The sequence below is a fragment of the Asterias rubens genome, chromosome 3 (assembly GCF_902459465.1).
Source record: "Asterias rubens chromosome 3, eAstRub1.3, whole genome shotgun sequence".
NCBI lineage: Eukaryota > Metazoa > Echinodermata > Asteroidea > Forcipulatida > Asteriidae > Asterias > Asterias rubens.
This window is the reverse complement of record NC_047064.1, coordinates 16,413,768-16,423,107: the sequence shown is the minus strand read 5'-3', so window position 1 is coordinate 16,423,107 and position 9,340 is coordinate 16,413,768. Positions and strand designations below refer to the sequence as shown.

At 38.5% G+C, this 9,340-nt stretch overlaps 1 protein-coding gene across 1 annotated transcript; it reads right to left on the bottom strand.

The window, feature by feature from the left end:
- Positions 1-411: 411 nt before the first annotated feature.
- Positions 412-4,370, bottom strand: LOC117288108. The gene is made up of 5 exons (XM_033768808.1): positions 4,304-4,370; positions 2,937-3,043; positions 2,227-2,285; positions 824-908; positions 412-516 (listed from the first exon to the last, which is right to left on the bottom strand). Exons 1-5 carry the CDS (start codon positions 4,326-4,328, stop codon positions 412-414), a joined length of 381 nt encoding a protein of 126 aa, XP_033624699.1. The 5' UTR covers positions 4,329-4,370.
- Positions 4,371-9,340: the final 4,970 nt, after the last annotated feature.

The following is a 9,340-nucleotide window of genomic DNA, read 5'->3' as shown; positions in this document are numbered from 1 at the left end:
ACCGGGGTCGACCCAGGGAAGCTAAACTAACGCACCCATAGAATTGAGAGGGCTCAATCTACTTTCGACAGTCGGCGGGTCTTTTCGAAAAACGGCTTTGCAGACTCTGACTTACAATGGATGCTTCTTAAAACCAGCGTTGTCTGCATAGTGGCTTCATAAGCCCTGACCAGATTTAATTTGGAACCGAAGCCAGAGCCAAAGTTACCATGTTTCTGCTTAGGTCTAGACCTATAATCTAAAGGACAGACTATAATAAAGTCATACATAGGAAGGTGTTATTATTAAAATGGACCGAAACATTTTATAAAAATGTAACGCCGTCTCCCAACAAACCTATAACCATAAAAACAAATCTTAAAAGGAAGAGTAATAAAAAGAAGTATGGCAAAAATAACCGCAAACAATGTGTTATACTTTGTCCTGAGCGTCAACACCGGGCTCTTGCGGCTCATCGGAAGGTGCTACTACCGGGGCGATCGGAGGCTGGACCCCCGTTCCATTCGGGGTGTTGATCTGCAAAAACATGGCACAACATTTTTGTTGCTACTTAATGTCCAATTCTCATACTGAGTTTAACATTCCTATATGACCTATGAATAGCCGCCGAAGTACTTTCAAACTTGTTCGCTTAGTTTTTAGCACTTTTTTTGCTCATTAAAGACAGTGGACACTATTGGTATTTGTTTAAGACCAGTCTTCACAGTTGGTGTATCTCAACATATGCATAATCTCTCTTTCAGTCACAAGACGAACATACCTGGTTTGGGCGGCACACCATTCATCATGTATTTCGACAGCAGGAAGGATTCCATGGTCTGACAAGCGACGCCCCCAACGGCAGAAGGTGGTTCGTCCAGCATCTCCAACGCCACGGTATTCTTATCAACAGGAACCAACTATACGACCTTGTTTCCACAAAATTATTTCAAAAGTTATTTCAAATTATTACACGTTTTTTATATTGTCACTGACGTCATGAAGTTACAAAGCTTGAAAAGCATTCATTTTGTAAATAAGATTTACTTTTGCAACTGTGATACCTGTGAAGATTTATAGTCAGTACACCTAATTATTTCATAAAGTGAGTGAAACGCTTACAAAGTAAGTGAAATAACGAGTTACAGCACTATGACATTTAATAACAATATATTGAGAAAAAACATTGAATGAAGTTTGTTTCTTAGTTTCTGTACCATTGGAATTGTTACATTTGCAGTTTTAGAATTTGGTCTCGAAATCCAGGTCTCGAAATCAAGCATCTGAAAGCACACAACTTGGTGTGACAAGGGTGTTTTTCTTTCATTATCTCGCAACTTCGGCGACCGATTGAGCCCAAATTTTCACAGGTTTGTTATTTTATCTAATGTTGGGATACAGCAAGTGAGAAGACTGGTCTTTGACAATTACCAATAGTGTCCACTGTCTTTAAAAGCCAACTGTGAACCAAAAGGTGAAATATCTGTCATAATTTTGCGTCTTTATCTTGGCTTTCATCATAATAAAACATCCATCATATTATAATTCATTTTGTTTTGACACTATTCCGATTTCAGACAAGGCAGCATTATTGTGGATGCCAAATTGGAATTTGCTGAGACCCTCAACGTTCAAGAACGAGATGAGGTTGTCACAATTCTGTACGAGAACGTTTCAAGGCACTGAACACAATTAGTTATGACTCAAAATAATTTTTAGCCCTTCAGTAAAGTCCAGTTTGGCATCCATAATAATGCTGCCGTTTCTGAAATAAGAGTACAGTAAAAACCAAATAATTTATTTGATGGCTGTTTTAATCCAATGAAAGTTGAGATAAAGATGCCAAAGTATGACAGATATTTCACCTGTTGGTTCACAGTTACTTTTAGAGGCACTGAACACTATTGGTATTTACTCAAAATAATTGTTAGCATAAATAACTTACTTAGTAACGACCTAGGAGAGATTTTGATAGTTTAAAACATTGTAAGAAACGGCTCCCTCTGTAGTAAAGAAAGAGGTAATTTCTCACAAAAATAATAAAAGACTTCAGGCTGAAGTCTTTGCATATGAAAAGCAAACAAACTTTTGCAGCAAGTGTGTTTTTCTTTCACTATTCTCTTGCAACTTCGATGACCAATTGAACCCAAATTTTCACAGGTTTGTAGAAGACTGGTCTTTGACGTTTACTAAAAGTGTCCAGTGCCTTTAAGTCAGTCTCTTGTTACTAACAAAGTGAACACTTACCGTAAACTCGTAACTGTTGCAGCTTTTAATTTGTTGTAGTCCGAATACATGCGTTCAATCTGCAAAATAAACAGTTTAGGAAATATCTGTATTTATTTATTATTTTAACTTAAAATCATCGGACAGAGCTCTTTGTTGGCAGGGGCCGTCAAGGGTAGGGCATAAGTAAACAAAAAACCGTCATCAAAGCCTTCCCAGACCCTGCCAACAAATGGCATACATACAAATAATTCTAAAAAATAAAAGTAGCATTTCCCCCTATGGTTGACCTCTCTCTAAAGGTGTCTCCGATCAGAAATGAGCAGTTTTGCTTTGTTCAAGGGAATAATAACACTAACATGCATTTTATATAGCCCTTAATACAAGGTTTCTAAGCGCTGAACAAAAAGTGTAGGAAGAAAAAAAAGACAATTAAAACAACCCATATTCTGGGGTTTCATGAAAACGTCATTTGTTTCATTTTCTCATTTCCATTTCATTGACCTGTAAGGCGTTTAAAAACAGCCGTCAATAATCCACAAAATTTAATCGTCTTACTGTGAAAGACAGAGTAAAATACGACAGTAAATTCGAATCAAGGGAAAAGATTATTATTATGAAAAATATTTCGAATCAAGGGAAAAGATTATAAATATGAAAAAATATTTCTAATCAAGGGAAAAGATTATAAATATGAAAAATAACGGACAGAAGAACATGGTTGTCTTCACCTCAACAAGCTGATCCCTCAGCAGCTGTTCATCACTCTGCTCCTGAATATCACTCGTATTCATGTTGGTGATTGAAAACTGAATGTCCATCGTCGACCCCGAAATCTCTGAAAAAGGAGAAGGGAAAAAAAAAAGATTAACAAAACAAATTTGCGTGGAAAACCGTCCTATTTCAACTTCGAAATGTAATGCCCCGTATTTTTGCCGCGCATGAGGGCGTTTACAAACATTATGGGCTGTAACTACGAAAGCCGTTTATCTTTATACTAGTGTAGTGTATAGACATGGATAAATCCAAGTTACACGCGTCTTCCTAAACACCTGAATTAAACAAGTCTTTAACGAATGATCTCAAACAGTTGCTTATTACATGTGTAACTAGGACAGTCTAAACTTATTGACAGTGGTTCCTATTGTTAAATACATTGTAATGTAGATAGAGGATTGCGCAACATGATGAACATGTATGATAGGCCTCAGTATAGAGAAATCTTCAGCAGGTCGTTACTTCGATACTCTACAGCCATGGCTGATAAAAGGCAAACGCAGTGATAATTCACTGTTGACGATAGGATGGCTCTCGTTGAGACCATGAGGGACTTCATTTCCATTATTATTGACAAACGATGTGACACGGATACCCAAAACAATTATTGAAGACTGAAAAACATTACCACCACAGACATCATCACGGACAGTAAGAATTTTAAAGGGCCGTTACAACCCACCTCTATAAAACAGCTTAATAAAAATATACGGCGCAACATAAGTGATCGAACGCGGATTAAAACTGTGCAGGACGAATCGCGTAAATCCCGAAAATGCAATAACATGTGGCTGCTCTAGATCCATTAGGACCAGACAAATTTCTGGGTCAGGCTGACTGTTTTCTGTGTCAGGCTGACCCTGAAACTGGTTACAAAGAGATTTATACTTGTAATATGTGTCAGTTTGACCCATTTCTGAATCATTTTGAAACAGCATCCGGGTCAAGTCGGACCAGGAGTTTTTAGAGTGATTTGTATGGATATCTGTGTCTGTACATTCAATTCCGAATCGTATGATCAATATTAACCCTTTCAGTACCGCTGAGCCAGATGCGCTCAAAAGAAGCATTCTACTACGTGACCAATGAGTCCCTATAGCACCTGACTATTATTTTTCTCTCTTGTTTACCATGGAGGCTCACTGGCACACGCACGAACAGTAAATTCGCAAAATATAAATTGCGCCCTCAATCGCATGCAGGCCCCGCGTGCGTGTATCAAGGAAAGTTTTGTCTGTGAAGGTTTAAATAGAGAATATTTATACATAATGGAAGTAAATGCTAGAAATAACACATATGTAAACTGAATAAGGTTACTTACGGGAGATGGCTACGGAAAATGACATGTCTGAGACCTGAGTAGAACTAAAATAAACTCGAACAGAACACAACGGAATCAGGAGCAGAAATGAGCTTAAGGTGTTCGCTGCAAGCATAAAATACGCAGCCAACACCCACTACGTTGGTATACCCAGGCATACTAGACATTCCTAAGCAATACAAAGTAAATACCAGAAACGAGTGGTTGAAATAAATAAAGGGGAAGGCGGGCGGGACAATAATAGAAATACCTTGGGATAATACCATGAAGCAATAATGATAATACAATACACCAAACACACTTATCGGCGGAGATAACATCTCCTCTTGATGGAATTCGTTCCTCAGTCAACAGATGCAGTTCGCAGTTCGCACGAACGCGGCCTGATAACGAGAGGTGGCCGATGTAGGCCTACCGATGAAGTTGGCACCCTCGAGTATGCCGAATGCGGAGAGACACAGACGGCCGCCCATTTTGACAACCGCTCCTTGTATACTCTCCCCCAATTTAACCCGAGTCCACAGATTCACCATCAAGAAAGTGGCTGACAAAATGGCTGCCCTGATGAATTTGCACAACAACTAGAATGAAGAAAAAGCTCAGCCCCAGTGAGTGACAGATCACCTGACGGGACTTAAACCCGATTTGGAAAAGCAACAGCTGTCACTTTATGGAGGTTTGCATCGGGGATAATGAATATTTATTTTTGGTAACCATACCGATGTGTGTTTATAGCAATGTATAGGCCTATACTCCCCGAGGTCTGTGAAAAAGCCCCGGTCAGGGTTGGATTCGAACCTACGATCTTCGCACTTCTGGTCTTACCAGCTAGACCACCGATATTGCATGCCCGGTAGTCACCCAAGAAAGGTTTTTATGCATCACCTCATCGCATGTATAAAACGCTAACGATACTGTTCCAGATAACCCATTCTAAATCTGCCTCGCAGAGTGGATGCTCTACCATGATAGCACGAAGGTACCATAACAAGCGATTTGATAATGCTATACATCATTTCTTTTATATTGAAGTGATGTGGCTTGATGGACTGTTACCCAAAATGTAAAGGGCATCTGATTGTGTTTTTCGCCAGAAAAGTGAAACAGTTTTTTAATTCAAATTCACCTTAAAAAATACAAGCATTTTATTGGCACTGACTATAATAAACAGTAAGCACGCTGTAGAGAAGATACACAAAACAGCAAAATTGTCAAAAGTGACGTTCAGGAAGCGTGAACTGTATCAAAACTAAACCATTTTTGGGCTAAAAGAAACATTCATCCCTTTTGACCTTCACAACTCAAGTATGTAAACACAAAATTCAATATAAAAACAATACCCCCGTTCTTATCTTTTCTTTATTTGAAATAAGTTTGTCTAGACTAGACGTCAGCTAAAAACCATGCTCTCAATAAGGTCAAGTCTGGGTTACTTGGTGACCCACAGTTGGCAAAATACTGCAAAAGTATTGTTTTACACTGTGTTCTATTTAGAGTCGGTCAATTACCCTACTTTGGGGTTGAGTTATAACAATAACAAAAGTATTTTCTCATGCGTTTTTGTACACAATAAAATACCATTTTCGTAGCAATTCTCGTGAAATATTATACATTCACGCACGCACGTGTATAGTGTCCAAACGCCATATCTGCAACTATACAGGCAAATTCCTGCTTTGGCCGGCAATCTTGGATCAGCAGTTGTTGTGCTAGGCTTATTTCTGTGGTTAAGTAGCTCTTTGTTTGGGTCCTGGCTTATGTTTGGCCGATATGTGATAAACAGGAGTTTTAAGTAAATAGCAAACAGATTGATTTCAAACAATAAACTAAAATAAACATATTCACTTTAAATATATCATTATTTCCCAATCACACAACGTGACTTGAGTTCTTTATTTAAAAATAGTAATAATGGCGAGTTTAATAGCTACAAGCAGATTGTTAGAGTATTTAACAGCATACTGTACAAAATTAAGTTTTCAAATACAACTTGATAAAGACACAAAATTAACACTGAACTTCGGTTACACATAAGATATACATGTAATCACCAGTGAATGGTTTTTACACACAAGCCTGGAATTACATGGATGCCATGGAGGTCAATGTCTATGTTGCCCTGGTCTGGCCCTCCTTGGTCCTTTAAACGTTTCCCATATGTTTTAAGGTATTTTCCAACGAACCCTTGCAGACGCACGGCCGCGGAGCTGAAGGCACCTCCGCACAATTCGCATCCACAATGTCCATCATCTTGCTTGAGACACATCTATAACTACGCTGCTGATAGGCACATTTTCAAGCACCAAAAGCAGTTGTCGTCCAATGATATGCCCCCTTTTGCCTCAGTGAAAGCGCTGTTTGAAAGTGTGACGTCATATTCAAACTACCCTGTGCAAAATAATAATGGCATTGCACTCTGAAACGTAGCCTAATCATTTTGAAGCATGGGAAGTATAGGAAAAACAGCGTCTATAAAGGCACTGGACACCTGTGGTAAAAGACCATGTCTTCTCACTTGGTGTATCTCAACAAATGCATAAAATAACAAATCTGTGAAAATCTGGACTCAATTGGTCGTTGAAGTTGCAAGAGAATACTCGAAGAAAAAAGACCCTTGTCGCACAAGTTGTGTGCTTTCAGATGTTTGAATTCGAGACCTCGGCTGAGGTCTCGAACTCAATTTAAATATTTTAGTGAGAAATTACTTCTTTCTCAAAAACTACGTTACTTCAGAGGAAGTCGTTTATCACAATGTTTTACACCATCAACAGCTCTCCAACGTTGTTACCAAGTAAGTTTTTATTCTAACAATTATTTTGAGTACTTACCAATAGTGTCCAGTGCCTTTAAGTAATTCACTTTAAACACAGTGATAACAACATCGCTGAGTGAGAAGAAGAAAAAAGGCTGACTCTTCATGAATTTACGATTGAGGATAGTATTCATGTCCACACATTAGTAGGGGGAAGCTCTGTACACTTGTGTAATTGAAAACAAAACGTAACAAAACGAGCAAACTTACTGAACAATATTTTTCTCTCTTAGAATATTTTATCACTTGCTATACGGTTGGCTAATAAATTGCATGCATGATATACATTAAACTTTACACTTACTATAAGACCTTACTTAAAACAATTACGTTTGGTAGATAATTTTTAATTGAATTGAAAATAAGTACATTTTTTAAACACACTTTGACATCGTGAAATTAAACACAACGTGTATGTGGTTCTTTGTTGCGTCCTCGTATCCATGGGCTAAAATGGCACGGCGAGATCGATCAACCCTGTGAACGAGGTTGTGGGCTAACCCGTACAAATGCTATCCGAAAACAACCGGTTTTAACCAGCTCCAGATAGTCATTATCAACCGTTTAAACACCCCACGTGACTTGCTCTCCACCAATAGGAATAGCGAAACTGCCAGGCGTATTATTTTAAGAAGATTATAACTAAGGGAATCAACGGTGGTGAAGAGGTTTTCTATTAGTGGTCAACTGTCTCGGCCGATAGGAATGTAGAAACTGTCTTAAGCACAGATTATGCAAGCTCGCGTGTCACGCCCATGTTCCAACACTTTTTACTGGTTATAAACAAAGGTTTATACACACCCACGTGACGCGCTCTCCTCCAATAGGAATAGCGAAACTGTCTCAGGTATTTATGAATAGCTTTTTTTATCAGCTAAACAGAAAATGGTAATAAGTTATAAACATTATATTCTACAGTTATAAAAACATCAATTGTAAATTCAGTATTGTTTACAAATCGACTTAAGGCGAAAATCGTTAAATAAATTTATACAGATAATCTCAACTTCTGGAAAATCATATCCATGAGTGTTTAGCAGAGGTTGGACTTTAAGGCAGTGGACACTATTTGGTAATTACTCAAAATAATTATTAGCATAAAACCTTCTTGGTAACGAGTAATGGTGAGCTGTTGATGGTATAAAACATTGTGAAAAACGGCTCCCTCTGAAGTGACGTAGTTTTCGAGAAAGAAGTAATTGGTATTTCCACTTGATTTAGAATTTGAGGTCTCGAAATCAAGCATCTGAAAGCACACAACTTTGTGCGACGAGGGTGTTTTTTCTTTCATTATTATTTGGCAACTTCGATGACCGATTGTGCTCAAATTTGCACAGGTTTGTTATTTTATGCAATACAGCAAGTGAGAAGACTGGTCTTTGACACTTACCAATAGTGTCTATGCCTTTAAGATTTGTTGATTCAATATGGCCGTCCCCGAAATTAGCAGCTGCGGCAATGGCTCCGTCTGTTTCTAAGGTGTTGTTATTGACATAATTGAAGATCAAACCAAAGGGTTGGCCGCGTTGGCTGATTCGGACACGGCCTATGACGAGGCGAATGCAACTTTAAAAGTCCAGCCGGCAAGGCAGGGCACAAATTGACATACTATTTTAGCAGCTCAAATACAAAACAAAAGGTCAGATTTGACCCGGATTCCGGGTCACAGTTGACCTAACCCATATCCGAGAGGGTAAACCTTTCTTCGGTGCGGCAGTGAGATGAAATAGCCTATAAAATTATGCATGTCCCGATGCGCATGATCAGAAACGCCCGAACCACCATTTTGAAGCAATTATGCCGGTACACAACCTGGCATATTTATATTTAATGAAAACTTCTACATGGCGTCCAGATTGGCAGGTTAAATGTTTGTGTTTAACTCTAGGCCTCATCGGTTTCCCAAGATGGCGGTAATGTATGCCTATGACATGGGCTCTAATAGACAGACCGATTGCGCTACATGATGTTTACATGTGATCACGTGCCCTATAAAAACGTTGGTATAGAAAAACACAGCTACTCAGTAAAGACATCGGAAGACTCGTACCGATGGATCACAATTGGCTGTATTTTTAATAAATAACACATTGAACTAAAAACGGCGCCCTTTTTACAAAGTTGAATATGGTGACATTGATTTAAACGCCATTTGCTGTTTGATGTTTCCAGTATTCTACTACAAAAGAGGTTTATGTTGAGAATATGGTTAGACTACGTAAATT